At 37.7% G+C, this 16,618-nt stretch overlaps 2 protein-coding genes across 6 annotated transcripts in view; one reads left to right on the forward strand and one right to left on the reverse strand.

Moving 5' to 3' along the window:
- The window catches only part of kcnip1a (Kv channel interacting protein 1 a), a 64,770-nt gene extending 51,006 nt beyond the window's left edge, over positions 1-13,764 (forward strand). For 4 of the 5 annotated variants that reach the window (XM_084430586.1, XM_084430584.1, XM_084430588.1 and 1 more), the window contains 5 exons: positions 3,078-3,148; positions 3,291-3,398; positions 5,860-5,964; positions 8,710-8,772; positions 10,081-12,519. In XM_084430586.1, coding sequence (XP_084286712.1) covers positions 3,078-3,148; positions 3,291-3,398; positions 5,860-5,964; positions 8,710-8,772; positions 10,081-10,128 — 395 coding nt within the window. In that variant the 3' untranslated portion in view covers positions 10,129-12,519. Of the gene's footprint in view, positions 1-3,077; positions 3,149-3,290; positions 3,399-5,859; positions 5,965-8,709; positions 8,773-10,080; positions 12,520-12,928 lie in introns of those variants that run through there. The other variant, XM_084430587.1, reaches the window with a different exon arrangement.
- On the reverse strand, positions 11,130-16,417 carry tlx3a (T cell leukemia homeobox 3a). Its single transcript, XM_084430581.1, has 3 exons — positions 15,415-16,417; positions 14,077-14,311; positions 11,130-13,164 (listed from the first exon to the last, which is right to left on the reverse strand). The coding sequence occupies exons 1-3, from the start codon at positions 15,803-15,805 to the stop codon at positions 12,960-12,962; spliced, it is 831 nt and encodes a 276-aa protein (XP_084286707.1). The 5' UTR covers positions 15,806-16,417; the 3' UTR covers positions 11,130-12,959.
- Positions 16,418-16,618: the final 201 nt, after the last annotated feature.

Raw genomic sequence — 16,618 nt, forward strand, 5'->3', positions numbered from 1 at the left:
GCAAATCCTGATATATCGATTTTATACAACAGTTCAACAAACAAGAGGTTAATATTACGTGACTTACATTTTAGATGCAGAATACCATTACTGTCTGTTTTTGCTCTGTTTCACCAATGAAAGTTATTCCAAACGAATCCTCTACCCGAGGCAAACTTTCGAATGGAAACGCCACTTTTAAGTTTGACCGTATTTTCGCTCTGTGTCCGCCGGCATTTTGACAGTCAAAAATACGATCTCCGAATGCAACGTAACTGGGAAGAGAGTAAAGATGGAAAGCTCCTAAAGCTTAGTTCCATATAATTTCACGGATAATTTGTTGTTTTGTCGTTAGTGAAAATCAATATTGAACTTGCATTTGAAAAACAATCCTCATATAAGAAGCAATACTAAAAGTCAGTTCATTTGCATTCGGAGATTGACTATTTTTGACTGTCAAAATGCCGGCGGACACAGCTAAAGTGAGTTCTAAATCTTTCTTTTTAGTAAACTCTGTGTACACAAACAATGTTCTCAGTGCTGGAGTTCATGTGTAGAGCCTCTGGTGATACTGAGAGCACAGTTTCATGTTGTGTCGAGCCGCATTAGTGTTTTAAAAATAGTGATTTTGATGCCATCATAGTCGTGCCCCAAGCACTCCCATTCACAAGGCAATTTGACCGAAAATGAAAATACAGTCAAACATAAAAGTGGCGTTTCAATCCTAATTATGCTTTAAACGAAAGTTTGCCTCGGGTAGATTAACAAAAAGAGCCTAGGTTGCATTTTGGCGAGAGTTACGGTTTAAGGTCATAAAGGTCTTGTTTACACCTGGTATTAAGATGTGTTTGGTCGATCGGATCACAAGTAGACGAGGGTCACGTTCCCGTTCACACCTGGTGTTTTAATCCGTCTCTTTTGTCCACTTTCAACCATATTGAGGGGAGGGTCTATGGGCGGGTAAATCTATGGGCTTTTTCAGATCTTTCCATCTAATGGATAAAATAAGCTCACGCAATTTACACATGAACACGACTGAAACGACAGAAAAACACAGAGAACATCAGCTTTAGTTTCCTCAACACCAGCCGAACGCTGTGAGTGTGTGTTAGAAATCAGGAATGGTGAGAGAACATTGTGCTTGGTATGTTTTTCATGTTCAAACCAAACTTTGGTCTCCAGTCGACAAATGTAAATCCCGTCTGGCTAACGCTCTTCTAATAATGTTTAAGCATCAGGTCAGTAGACGGAGAACAGACGGTGTTTTGACATTCGATCACATGAGCGTTTACACTACGAAAACAATCCAGTCGAATGTGTTTTCGATGACCTCTGGAAGTGGACGAGCTCAAAACGTTTTAGACCCCGTTTACACCTGTATTTAGTGTCGTCCACTTGTGATCCGATCGACCAAAAGGCATCTTATTAATACCAGGTGTAAACAGTCTTAAATAGTATACAATAAGTTCATTATAATTTCAAGACGTCTTAAATTTGGGGACTGAAAACGCGAATATAGCCTATATATAATCGTTTATAATGTTGACTCATCCCCAGAGGTGGACAGTAACAAAGTACATTTACTTGAGTACTGTACTTCAGTACACTTTTTGAGTATCTGAACTTTACTTGAGTATTGAGGAAACTTTTTACTTTAACTTCACTACATTTGAAAGACAAATATCATACTTTTTACTCCACCACATTTCTGTCAAGGTCCTCGAGTAGAAAGTAGTAACGTCAGTCAGGGGATGCATTTTGGTTGGAAATGAAAGTCGGGTTGACGTCAGAACTCGACTGATGTTGGTTTCTGACGTCAACCCGATATTCATTTTCAACCACAGTACAACGTCTGTCCAACGTTGGAGATTAACGTCAATCCGACGTTGGATTCTGACACCAACCTGATTTTCATTTTCAACGTTGGGTTTGGTCTTCAAAATGCGAATTTTGTCATTGTTTTGGAGCACACTAGCTTATAGATAACAGTAATGCTAACATATTCATATTAAAAGCCCAAAAAGTTTTCATAGAGACTTTAAATAGGGCACTATTTGAGGAACCATTGTGGACGACGTTATTGAGTGCACTAATTCAATCTCACATTCGATCCCACTACTGGAACTGTGTTCTAGAAATAAATGTGATATTGATATGAGGATAGGCAGGCATAGATGCAGAGATACTGTCAGTATTACATACAACAATGCAACAATAATAAAACAATGCCTTGACATTTACTTTTGATACTTAATTACTTTTAAAAAACGAGTACTTGTATACTTTTACTTAAGTGAAAATCGGTCTTTACAACTTTTACTTGTAACGCAGTAATATTTGACCAGTAGTGTCTGTACTTTCACTCAAGCACGGAAGTTTTGTACTTTGTCCACCTCTGCTCATCCCTTTTCTTTAATGGTTTAAAGGCTGAAATGTGAGGTTTATGGTATTATTATATAAAACTTCGTTTTTTTTAAAACTGTAGGTTGTTTAAATCAGTCATTTTACTGTTAATATATTACTATATAGACATTGCCCTTACAAAATGCGGTAGACCCCATAAAGGTCTCCGAAAAGTCTTACATTTGTTCTAAAAACCCTGCTGATTTTCTCTCTCTCAATTTCTCGCATCTCAATAATGATCTAAACCACCAGTCAATTAAAATGTAACATTTTAAAACACTTTAGTTTAGGGTCCAATTCTCACTGTTAATAGTTGCTTATTAGCATGCATATTATAGGATATTGTCTGTTTATTACTACTAATAAAGCACATATTAATGCCTTATTCTGAATGACCTTATTCTACATCCCTTAAAGGTACCACTGTGTAGTTTTTTTTAAGTATTTTATTAGCTACAATCAATGTCTTTATTCATAAATATGTCTCTCTCTCTCTGTGTGTGTGTGTGTGTGTGTGTGTGTGTGTGTGTGTGTGTGTGTGTGTGTGTGTGTGTGTGTGTGTGTGTGTGTGTGTGTGTGTGTGTGTGTGTGTGTGTGTGTGTGTGTGTGTGTGTGTGTGTGTGTGTGTGTGTGTGTGTGTGTGTGTGTGTGTGTGTGTGTGTGTGTGTGTGTGTGTGTGTGTATTCTCTCTGCAGACGCCAGCACATACGCACATTACCTGTTCAACGCATTTGACTCTTCCCAAAGCGGATCAATCAAATTTGAGGTGAAATTTCTCTCTATTCATTCATGTTCTTCACCACTTCTTCTATTGTTATTTTCATTTCTGTGTCAGCACGGTGTTTTCGTTTGTGTCGTTAATGAGAAATCACTCCTCTTCGCCCATTGTTTCTCTTTCTCTCTGTCAGGACTTTGTAACGGCTCTGTCCATCTTGTTGAGAGGAACAACAACAGAGAAGTTACAGTGGACCTTCAACCTGTACGACATTAACAAAGATGGTTACATTAATAAAGAGGTGTGTTTATATTATATTTATATTGGAATATACTTATATTCCAAAGCAACAGTATATAATGCAAGTAACGTCCGTCACGCAAAACATGCTCAAAGCAAACTATATTTCTATAGTGCATTTCCCACACGCTGGTAGTTTCAGTTTTGATTTAAATTAATTTAAGCTTGATGTCGATAATTGTTTATGCTGATATTTATATGGACAAAAAGTAAGATGAAATTCTGATGCTTGTAATGTAAATCAATTAGATCTTTGACAGTATAGAAGACTAGGTACATAAAATGCATATAAATATCAGTCGCCGCTCTATATCTGACAATAATATGTCTTAGTAAGATGATATTCAAATGCTTAGTTTTATGATCAAAGCTCTGTAGTTTTAAAACACATAATGCAATGCAATACAATGATGATTTAGAGATGAACAAATAAACCTTCCTCAAAAGCCTGATGATCATATTTGATACTCACATTTTAACATGATTTTTCTAAAAATACGTATGGATAATTAAGTAAACCTACAGAAAGTGTTCATCTTGAAATATCACTAACAATAGAAAGTTATTTTTATGTTTACTTTATAAAAATCAGTAAAGATTTTACATCAAAAAGACACGTGAAGCACGAGCTGAAGGAGGACGTTTGTACAATTATACTAAAAGACTTTTACTTGCTAAAGTTGTTTAAAGGGGTGGTATAATGCTCTTTTCACAAGATGTAAAATAAGTCTCTGATGTCCCCAGAGTGTGTGTGAAGTTTTAGCTCAAAATACCCCACAGATATTTTTATATAACATGTTAAAGCTGTCACTTTTTGAGGGTGAGCAAAAACGCACCGTTTTGTGTCTGTTCCTTTAAATGCAAATGAGCTGCTGCTCCCGGCACAGTGGGCGGAGCTTCAAGAGCTTGTGTCCTTTTACCTCACACACACATGCACTGAAAATTTCAAAAACTTTTAGCCTTTTATGTTCAAACCGGAGTCAGACAATGATGGAGAGACTCAAGAAGAAGTGACGACATAGACAACATTTCTGAATGGTTAGTTGATGAGTTTATGTAGCTTATGTGTAGTTATCTTCTAGTCATTGATTAGCATATTCTGTCTTGATAATCTATAAATCGTGTTCAGGGGGCGGGGTTTATGTAAATGTTAGGGTTTGTGATGTCACTAACCCAGGAGGAATGTGGTGTAGTCTCTACCAGCCGTTTGTTGTAGTCCTTAAAAAGTGATTTCTTTAAAAGCAAATATCTCCCTTTGCTTTGAACTTTGAGCTTCGTAACTTTGCAGATGTTGTTTATGCTCAAACAGCAACATTACACACTGACTAAAGTTAGAAAAGTCAATTATCATTCAGACGACTGAAGGACTGGAGGAGATTGTGTGCGACAGGTTTTTTGTTTTGATCATGTTGATCATTCAGAGGCCAATCATACAAGGCTTTTGTAGGGTTAAATTGAAAGGATTTGTTGTTGAGTGACAGAAACTGAAATGCATGTTATCAGTGTTTTATGTAAACATTATTATTATTATAAGGGGTCTCACAAAGAGTCGAACGACGTCTCGCCCCCTATCGAACACTATCACTTGGGAATAAGGTCTCTAGCGTTCTTAACGTGATCCACACTATCACTTGGTAGTAAGGTCTCTAGTGTTTCACTATATTTAGCTTGTCTCCCTATCTGACTTGCTGCACAGCAATAATGGACAAACAGACTTCAGCAAATGTCCTTTAAATGCTTTAATCACGGCCGGAAGAGTTCCCGAGCAGCTCTCAGGGAATCTCTCCCAAGAAGAAGCAAGGCCGGAGGATCTCAGACAAATTCCATTGAGAATCCCACCGAAAACACAAATACAGCAGTGTTTATAGAATAAGGGGTATGGCAAAATGACATTAAACTTTACATAATGTCCCACAATTTGATTGGTTCTTTTTAGACAAGCCCCTTCTGTTGCTAGGTAATGATTCCTTCATAATCACAGGGTTTCAAACCTAGTCATCTGTCTAGTTTCATTTGCCCTATCTGTTATTTATACACACACACACACACACACTCAAAGTCAAAGGGGTATGGCAACACAACATACAACATTCAAAAACACAGGACGGAGTGTTTTAGTACATTGTGTTTCAAAGTGTTATCATGTTAGGCCTAAAAAGAGAAATAAGGTTAGGTGTTAGAAACATGGTTAGCTTAATATACAGTTTGCTATTTTATTCATTAAAAAATCCATCACAGTCTCATCTGTGTTATTTGTTTTCTCTCAAGAGTGCAACTTTGACCCTTTTTTAACCTAAAAAATACCGTAGTCAAGAGTTTGGACACATCTGTTCATTCTTTATGATGACTATTTTCCACATTTTAGCACAATAATACAATCATTTAAACACTGAAATAACACATCGGAATTATGTAGGCAACATGTTTTTAAAATAATAAATTAATTTGTTTTTTGTTTCTAGGAGATGACCGATATAGTGAAAGCCATATATGACATGATGGGCCGCTTCACGTATCCTGCAATGAAGACCGACACCACCAGACAGCACGTGGATGCTTTCTTTCAGGTCAGACTCTGATCATCACATACTACAGGGCCGCTGAATGCTTGAATCTGATTGGTTGATGATCGTTCTACAGTGGGAAACTCACAGCTAAAGTAGTTCCAGCAGGTTTTGACCGCATTACAGTTTCATATCACTCCGCCAAATGATTTCTGTTATTTCAAAGGTCCTTACAACCGACAACAGCAGAAGAAACGACAAATTAGTTCCATGTTTTTCTGCCACAAAATGACATTTTATTATTAGGGCTGTCAAAGTTAGCGCGTTAATAACGCGTTAACGCAAAATCATATTAACGGCACTATTTTTTTTAACGCTCGATTAACGCAGCGCGTATTTTCTGTTTGACCCGTGGCCCAAAACCTAGTTGGAGAAATGGAGATACACAGTGTTGCCAACTTAGCGACATTGCAGACCCATTTAGCGATTTTTATTTAGTTTCTGAGAATCTACCGGTACCGCCGGTACTGCTCTCCCAGCACGCGCGCGCGCCTCTCTCTCTCTCGCTCTCTCTCTGCGTCTCGCGCTGGAGAGAGGAGCAGCGCTTTAATTCAGTTAAACACAGATATGATGTTGCTTCTCTAATTTTACATGCAAGTATAGCCGAAATCGCAAAACAGATATTGTGTTTATCTTATGTGTATTTGATTTCATCAGACGACGGCTCGATTATCAGGATTTTTGTGCAGATTAACATCTTGGAAGGGAGAGCTGGTTATGTCTTAATGGGTCGCGTTTCAGTCACCATTTCATATTCATTCCGTTGTTCGACAACAGAAACAGTAAAATATACCAATGAAAACAGTTTTATTGAGAATTTAGCTTCATCAAAATGGGCACAGAGAGAGACAAACTATAATGTAGCCTAATAATAAATAATAAATGTACATTTAGCATTTTCAGAAGAGCTGCCCTGTCATGCAAAAATCTAAACATGTTTGTGTTAATTGCTCAGTGCAAAGAAAGAGATGTAACGGGAACCTGGTATTTCTTTGTTCTTTCTACATGTGTCTCATATAAATGAACAAGTTCTTTGAAAAACATCTATGACCTTTGAAACATGTCTCGTCTTCATGCTCTATGTTGACTATGGTTTCAATAATAAACATACATTTGCATAAAGCATCCATATTTATCCATGCCCACGTTGATTAGAGTATTACTAACTTGAAAAGTATTAATTTAAGGTACATTTAGAACAAATAAAAAAAATGTGCGATTAATCACGAGTTAACTCATGACAATCATGCGATTAATTGATTAAAAAATTTTTATCGATTGACAGCCCTATTTATTATATATGGAAAGCACATACTCTCTCCCGCTCAAACACACACACATACAGTACGGACACACACGAACAGACTCTGGTAATTCACACACGCTTAAAGGTGAACTATGCAGGGTTTTTTCAGCTTAATTTACCTTAACTGAACAGCTTCGGAGTCATTTGAATGGTTATATGACTTTTTTTCGGGTTGAATGGTGGTCTTCTCACACCCCCTCTAGCGCCTTTGAGCGGAAAAACCACGCTTGCAACTTTGGGCCGGCGGGCCGAATGTAACGAATTGCTTTACGGCACTGCACACATACACTATCTAAACATTTTAATGCTAGCCTTCTGTGTATCATACATACCTCAGTGGACATGGCTCCGTGCGTTCGCCGGCTTCTTTGAAAACAAATGCACATGACCAGAGGGAGAAGATGGGAGGGGGGGGGCGAGTTGCCAACGAGTTTTGACGACAGTGTTGTCAAACATCTATTCCGAAGCTGTAGGGGGAGCTCTATAGAGAAACCCGCGAGCAAAAAGCGAGAAAACAGCGAAGAAATTGCCAAAACTGCATAGCGCCGCCAGAGAATGTCTAATAAGGCGAGAAGTTTCACTCTCAGTAAACTTCCGGCTTCTGAAATGGTTGCAGTTCCACTTTGATTCCATAAGAGGGCGCTCACAGGACGAGTGCAGAATGAATGGAGGTCTATGGCAGTATACCCATCAAAATCCACTTTTCTCAGGATATAATTTTTTGTCTAGTAATTTGAATATTGTATTCGAAAGGAGATGCAAAGAAATTACACATTGCTGGGTGTTAGATGTTTTAGAGTCACTTATTTGCTTTAAAAAGTCTTTTAAAGTGTCAATGATGTCATACACATCGTACGACCAGAGATACTGCTTTACGGCAATCCTTCAGTCACTCTGGTGCTTTCGCGCTCTGCACTTTCTTTTCTCTCGAGGCATCGACAACACAGCTGACACAGGTAAACACACACAGCTGACACAGGTAAATACACGTGCTAAACGAGTTTTTGTTTTGTTGTTTTAAAAGACCATCAAGCCGGTATCTCTGGTCGTAATCAGTCCTTCATTGACCAATCAGTGTTCATTAGCAGAATGCTAGCGTGTTATGGGCAACAACAGCTCAACCTGTAAGAAATCGAAAGGACATAAGTACTCGTTCATTCAACTTTCGACCTATAACCCATGTTGAACTTGCAAAACCTACAATCAAATCTGAGATTTCTCAACGGCAATCGGGTGAAAGAGACACATTTAGCCGTCTAGCTCCATAGACTCCCATTCATTTTGCACTCATGGGCGATCGCCCCCAGTGGAGCTCTGGTGGAACTACAACCACAATTCGGTACAATAGGACTTAATAGGGAGTGGGCAGGCTCGCGTAGACGGGCTCTGGCGCCGCTTTAATCTCTCTCTCTCTCTCTATCTCTCTCTCTCTCCCCTTGCAGAAAATGGACAAGAACAGAGATGGAGTCGTCACTCTTGATGAGTTTATTCTCTCCTGTCAAGAGGTACCTGTTCACAATAGCATACAAAATTAGCATGCATAGAATTGACCGAATGACTAGTCCATTTGCAAAAACATGTGCAGAGCACATTGCATTGAATACTGTATCCCACAATGCAAAGCACTCCTTCCAACTGTTGTTTTTAACATCTTTTTCTTCACTCGTTATTAGATCAGACTATTGAAAGTGAAGACATTTTAAATGTCTTTAAAAAAAAAAGGAAAATGAACATTTATTGCTAAGATTATCACTGGACGCCACTCGCTGAATTAAACATAACTATGCGTTTCTTTAGTTGCATACTACTGTATTCATTTTTTTAAAGAATCCAGAATATACTGTGCTATAAGCGGTACACAGGTATTCTGATCCAGTCATAGCTTGTCACTTTCTTTCTCTCTTGAATGTAAGCAGGGTCCTCTAGTGTCAGAGAGTGAGTACTGACGCATTGATTAAACAGCAGTTCAATTCTATAGTAAAGTAGAAAAAAAAAAAATGTTGTGAGTAACAACAAATAACAGACTCTTCCTTTTGCCTATTTGGGACATTATTCCATGTTGCTTCGTCATGAATCATTTATTTTTATGTTGCTTTGTCAATTATTTCATTTCAGTCCTGGCCACTGAAAGTCATGCAAATAAATGTATCTATGTATTTATTGATTGATTGATTTTATTACTTATTTTAATATTTATTTATTTAATTAACATTTTTATATTTTTCCCTTATTTTTTCCCTTATTTTTTTTAATTTCCTTTTTTTCCCCTTTTATTATTATTATTATTATTATCATTTAAAAAAAAAAAGTATTAGTTAATTAATTTACTTGCATAAAATAAATACATCTTATTTAAAAAAATATATAAATGTTAAAATAAATATTAATAAAATAAATATTAATAAAATAAAAATTATAAATAAATAGTCCATCGTATTTATTTTTGAGAGAACCTTTTTTTCAATGCTTTTGTTGAATATGCCGCTCCTGACTAACTCGAGTTTTTGTCAAAGTGGTGAAGATGCTCTTTTATGTGCTTTATGTTAGAGATGTTTTACATTTTTTGATTATTTTGCTACTTTTCATTCGTTACATCGCGGCAAAAACGCACTGAACTCTGATTGGCTGTTTAACATGTCATTCAGACCGCTGCTGCTTGTCTGTTTCACTAGATTACACAGACTTTCTCTTCTTTTGCCTTTTGCAGTTAGTTTGTGTTCCTTCCTCTCTGTCTCTTCCTCGTATTTCTTTAGCCGTCCCTCATGAAATTGTTCTTTCTTTCTCTTTCTTCTGTTCATATTTTGTCTCTTCAGGATGAAAACATCATGCGATCATTGCAGCTCTTTGAGAATGTGATATAGAGCCAGAGGAAGAGGAGGATGAAGGGCGGAAAAAGGGAAATTAGTCAGAGAAAGAAACCAATGAACTCTTGAATCTGACCAGTTTTCTGTTAAAAAACCCCACAAAAAACAAACAAAAGAGAAATAACTTTTACCCCATCAACATGGTAATTCTGGAAGTTTGACAGATGTCAGACAACGGCTCAATGCTTCACGTGCCGGAAAACCCACAGGTCCCCCCCCCCCCCCCGGTGTTTGACCTTGTTCTGTTGCAGATGTGAGAATTATATGTCTATAACAAAAAAAAAAAAAAAAAAAAAGGAAGTAGTTAAAAGAGCATGTGAGTAATTGTGTCAAAGCCGTGTTCACAAAGGCCCAGCGGGTTTCCAAGAGGTCCTGTAAAACCCATTTTGATTTGAAAATATGTCACTGATGTCAGTCGTCCTTGGTGGATTTTGGGGCATGTAACATCTGATGCACTCGACCTGTGATATGATATTCCTCCAAAAGATGTGCTGAATCGTGTCCGTCATTTAGGTAGACATGTTCTAATCCAGTAGTGTAACCAGTGTCTCAGTGGTTTTCTTATGAAGCGACCAGTCTTTAACTGGCGTTCTGCAGAAGTTCTCAGTCCGTGACATTAACGGCGGTGTTTTTGTGCATCGTGTCATCCCGTGTCTGATCATCACCGCTTGATCTGATGTGTGTTCATGTCCCATCATTTCTGATAGTCTCATCACTCGCACCCGTCTCTGTTGGCTTAGCTCCGCCTACTCGAAGATCTGCTTTCTGATTGGTCTGTTTGTCCGTCAGAATCATTGTGGGTGAATCTCACCACATCATGTCATCAGGTCACATTTCACCCCAGTATCCTCATTAATGAAATACAGTGATTTATTTAAATATGCAAATTTTTTTATTTTTGGGGTGAAATATGACTAATTGGCTTTGTGCAGATGGCAATGAAGATTTTGATTGACAGGTGCCGTAGCAAACTTTAGCTGTCGCTATATTTGTGTGTGTGTTTCACTATTTATATCAAAAAACTATTTTTTTTTTAAATTTACTGCGTGAAAGCTGTGAATTGCCAAAACTTAGTACTGTTTTATACAGCCATAATGCCACCGTACTGTGACGAGAGAGCAAGAAAATAATAATAATAATGAAATAAAATGAATATAACCGTGTTTGATTAGTCCTCCTGACAAGCATGATGGTTAAACTCTACATGAACAGCATTCAAAATCCATTTTATCCACTTTGTAATCTAACTGATGTATATCTGAGCGAAACTGAATATTAAAAACATGTAGGGAGGACAAAGCTAACTTTATCTGGACAGTAACTTTATCCTAAACTATCTATATAAATGAAGGAGTCTTGACTTGACCCGATTTAAAGCAGGCATTATATACGCAGTACCGGTCAAAAGTTTGGAAACATTATTATTTTTAATGTTTTTAAAAGAAGTCTCTTATACTCATCAAGCCTGCATTTATTTGATCGAAGAAAACTATTGTCAAATATTATTACAATAAAAAAAAAATGGTTTTCTCTACTTTCAAATAGAATTTTATTCCTGTGATCAAAGCTGAATTTTCAGCATCATTACTCCAGTCTTTAGTGTCACATGACCCTTCAGAAATCATTGATTTATTATCAATGTTGGAAACTGCTTAATATATATATATTTTTTAACCTGTGATACCTTTTTCTGGATTCATTGATGAATAAAAAGTTAAAAATAGCAACATTTATTCAAAAAAGAAATCTTTTCTAACAATATAAATCTTTTTTTTATCAATTTAACACGTTCTTGCTGAATAGAATAAAGCAAGAAAAAGAAATGACTGAATCTCCAAACTTTGGAACAGTAGTGTATAGTTACACAAGATTTCTATTTTAAATAAATGCTGTATATATATATAATATTTATATATAAATGCATAATATATATATACATATATAAAGAGAAAGTAAATATGGTCAATTGAGATTTCATGTTGAGTTTAAAGTTGTTGAAAAGATGTGAACAAATCCGCTTGTGCCAGGAAACTGAAACCAACATGGTAAAAAGTGTTTATCACGGTCACAAACACTTAGTAATGCTTTTTTTATTATCATTTCTGATCATGTTTTTGATCATATATGATGTGTTTTCGAACAATCACTGTGCCGGTACAGCGTGATGAGTTTAAAATATACAGTATGATATTTGATTTATTACACTCATTGTATGTTTTACACTCTGCAGAGTGGGATTAGAAGCGGCAGTGTCTATAAAGCTGAGTAGAGCCGGTTATTTTCCCATGAGACGGGTGACAGAGAGACAGACAGACGCTCAATCAGATTAAATATCCTCTTGTTGAAATGATGTATAAACTGTTTAACAATAAAATTTTCGATGCATAATGCTGATTGTTCAGTGTTATATTTACACACCATTGCTTTTCCGGGTCGAAACACGTCATCGACAACGACTAACATTATGCGGAAATGCATCGTCACCATAATAATAGCACAGAATAATTACAGTACAGTACAATATTTTGTAGACTTTCTCACAGACATCATTTGAACAGTTCATATATTTACAGAGCTGTGATTGCCGGTTAGTTTCTGGGAATGTTTCACGCAGGATCTTCGTGGGAAAGCGTTTGGTCGGTGTCCGTAACAAACACACAGATATCATTAGTTCACTTTCCCACACAATGAGCTCAGATGGTTTGAGATCTACAAACGCTCCTCGCTTATATAATAGCCGGTCAGAAAGCCTGGTTTACTTTTCAGATGCAGTGTTTCATCATGTTTCCCTTCTCAGTGTGCAGGACCGTGAGGGATCACGGAGGGATTTAAGCCAGTGTTGTGGTTTTCCCAGCTCTCTCTTGGGCCCATGGCTGCAGGTTCTGGAGGGCGTAGAGGGAGGAGTTATGAACACACAGAGGATCCGACGACACTGATTCGCTCATGGACTTCTGGAGGGCGTCGGCCTGAAGCTGAAGCAGCATCCGATTGGCTTGCTGACGTCCCGCCTCTCTTTCCTCAGCTGTTTGCCTTCTAGAGATTTTGAAGATGCAAAACATATATAAATCCAAATCATTAAAACAATTTATACAATTCTATATGAATTTAATGTGATGTAACAATCAGCCATTTTAGGGTCAGAGTCATTTTTTTTTCCACCCCAGTAAAATCAATGTAATATAATTTTGTTCAATAATATTTTTGGTAACACATGTAGTAATTACTATAAATTAAGCATAATTACATGCAACTAACCCTAAACCAATAGTAAGTACATGTAGTTAGGCCTAATTATTATTGCTCAGTACTTAAAATAAAGTGTAAGCATATAATTTTTTAGATATATATTTTGAGGGACTTTTAGGGTACCAAGTAATATTTATGCAATATTTATGGTCCTTTTTTTATTATTAACTCCTTCATTTCTATGCGTTTTTTTCTCCTCTGCATCCTGGCTGATTTGAAGATTGACCAATTGGTTAGGATTAGGGTTTGGTTGAGGGTTAGTTACATGTAATTATGCATATTTTACTGTTATTACTATGGTAAGTAGTAAGTAGCCTACATGTAACAAGGACACTGTCAAATAAAGTGTTGCCATAAAGTGCTAACGGCATTTCTATTTAACTTTCGAATCATGTCCATGATTTGTTTTATTGTTCACATGGCACGTGCCTCAAAAGTGACGGAGGAGCACCAAAAAAAAAAAAAAAACGCTGAATTTCCCTTTAATATTTCAATGAATTATTCTTAATGATGGCTATATTTAATCATAATCGAATACTAATTAAATTAAATGAAAAAGGTGTAACATCTTAATTCTAAATGGGTCAAAATGTTTGTACATGGTGGTCTTCTACATTTCCCAGCAACACGGATCCAACAACTAAACCACTGATCCGCTAAAAGCGTGCTGTATGTGGTTCTGCACTCCTCCAGTCTCACCTCCACTTGGTCCTGCGGTTCTGGAACCAGGTCTTGACCTGCGCGTCCGTCATCTTCAGGCTCTTGGCGAGGCACGCGCGCTCCGCGGACGCCAGATACTTCTGCCTGTGGAAGCGCTTCTCCAGCTCGCAGATCTGCACGCGCGAGAACGACGTGCGCGGCTTTTTCCGCTTCGGGGGAGTTCGGTTCTGATACGGGTGACCGATCCGCCGGGTCACGGTGAACGGAATGAGAGCTGCGGGAAAAGTGTCATTTATTTATCATGTTATTTTCCTTTAGATTCTGATGAAAACAAACTCTGATCATGCAATTATTATTGTAGGTGATTATTAAAACCAATGCTCTCTGAAATGATCTGGTTGACTGTAGACTATTTGTTCGTTATACATACGAAACCTATCGAAACAATATTGAGAAAGATGATTTGTGTGCACCTTTGATGATAAATGTCCCTCTCAAAACATGCACGAGCGCCACAATATGATCCCGATCATGGAGATCATCACGTGCTTTGACTAATAATTTTGTAAAAATAAATTGAAACGTGGAATCCCTGAAAAAAAAAAAAAACCTGTTTATCATTTTCAAGGTTATTAAAAATGATTAAATCAATAGTTTATGAACAGAAAATGGTGCAGCTATTTCTTAAGTGCGTATTGTTTACTTCATGTGTATTAATTGGCTCAAAACATCGTGCATCTTAAAAGTGCACTGTTGCACCTATATTATTATTATTATTATTATTATTATTATTTCTATTATTCGGGTCCAGAAACAACGTTTTCCTTCAAACAGCCTTTATCCCCGCTGTGCTCTGATATCAAAGTTAGTTCAGCTTAATGTTTTTAAGTGTGTATTTAACCTTAAATATTTTAACTATAACTGCTTTCGTTTATTAACTTAATTGAAAAAATGTTGACACAGCCTAAATACACTATGTCAATCAATTCATATTCTGGAGTAACAATATATAGTGCGTTATGAATTTGATTTTTTTTTATTGCTCTTTATTTTTTTACATGTGTGCGTTTAAGAAAATAAATTAATCTGCCTTTTATAGCATGCAAATAATTGTATGCTTATTTATTTTAATTATCGTTTTAATTGACATTTGATTTATTGTGTTCCAGTTGATATAACTATTAAAAATGACAAAAACAGTGTGGTTATTATTGCAATCAAGGTCATACATTTTTCAGGGTGATTTATATTGAAAAGCTTGTTGTAATTTTGGAGGGGAAAGCTTTTTTCCTGAAATATTTTCCTGAAACCAACTGCGCAGGTCCAGCAGCCAGAGAGATCAGTGGAGCGCGTGGATCAATCCCAGAAGTCTTTTACCTGGCAGTCTGTCTTTAGGGAACCTGCGGTTATTGTCCATCCAGGGGAAACACAGCGCCGGTGCCGCGCTCAACATCGCCGGCGGCACCGCGGCAGCCAGAGGTCTGTGTGCCGGGACCCGAATCACTCCACTGGGCACCAGAGAGCCGCTCACCCCGTACACCCGCCCGCAGTCCTCCAGAGAGCCCGGGACTCCGGAGAGAGAGACGGGTATGGAGACATGAGGCGCAACGCTCGCCCTGGTCGGGCTTCCCAAGCGGCTGTTATCCACAGTGTTTCCACGGCTGCTCTCCGGGTCCAGAGAGCCCAGAATCTGATCGATCCCGAATCGGATGGGTTCCTGGTTAGCTTTGGATGGCGGCTTTGGCTCGTTGAGCTCCGCGCGCTCCATAATTCCCAGTTGCGCAGCAGATTGTGGCGGATTGAAACGAACGAAATCACGTTAGGTGCGGCGAAAATAATTGTAATTTAGTTTTAGTCTTGTCCATGGTCTCCGATGACGGTCCTCGTTTCTCTAATTCCTCGTTTGAACTCTGACAGGTCTCGCCACCGATGCGCCGCGCGTCAAACTGTCGAGTTTCCGCTCCGCCGCGCGTGCCAAACTCTTCAGCTCAAGTTTTCATTGGTCGACTGGACCGAGCCGTCATTATCTCTGTCTATTGGTTGACATTTAGGAACGCGTGAACTAGAGCCTCATTATGCTATTCAATAATGTCATCACACCAATTTCTGAAATGCGCATTTATTGAGGCTGAAAGATGTTGCTGCTAATTTATTTACAGAGGTCTCTCATTATGTGGAATTGCATTAGGACATTTTTACGCACAAACTTTGAATTTACTTTGCAGTGATGCAATCAAAATGAATCAACTAGATTTGTATTTTCAGAAGGAAATGACAGTGCTTGCAAAGACTAGCTTTAGGTTAATGTTAAGTTCAGGTTTAATTTGGCAATAAAAAAAAAATAAAAAAATCTAAACATACATTTGAGGATTCGCAAAACAACCAATCTTATATTCTGTTAATGAAAACATTGCAACTGATTGCAGAATCTCTTTTGTCCTGTCAGTTAAAAGTGAGTGTTTTTCTACAGAAGGGATAAACGTGAAGGATTCATTGCGTTATCGATCGATCGCTCGGCGGAAATCGGAGAATGTCTCTGTTAAACACGAGCTCGGAGTTCGTCATCACTGAACACAGTCCC

Source organism: Rutilus rutilus (assembly GCF_951802725.1).
Source record: "Rutilus rutilus genome assembly, chromosome: 14".
NCBI lineage: Eukaryota > Metazoa > Chordata > Actinopteri > Cypriniformes > Leuciscidae > Rutilus > Rutilus rutilus.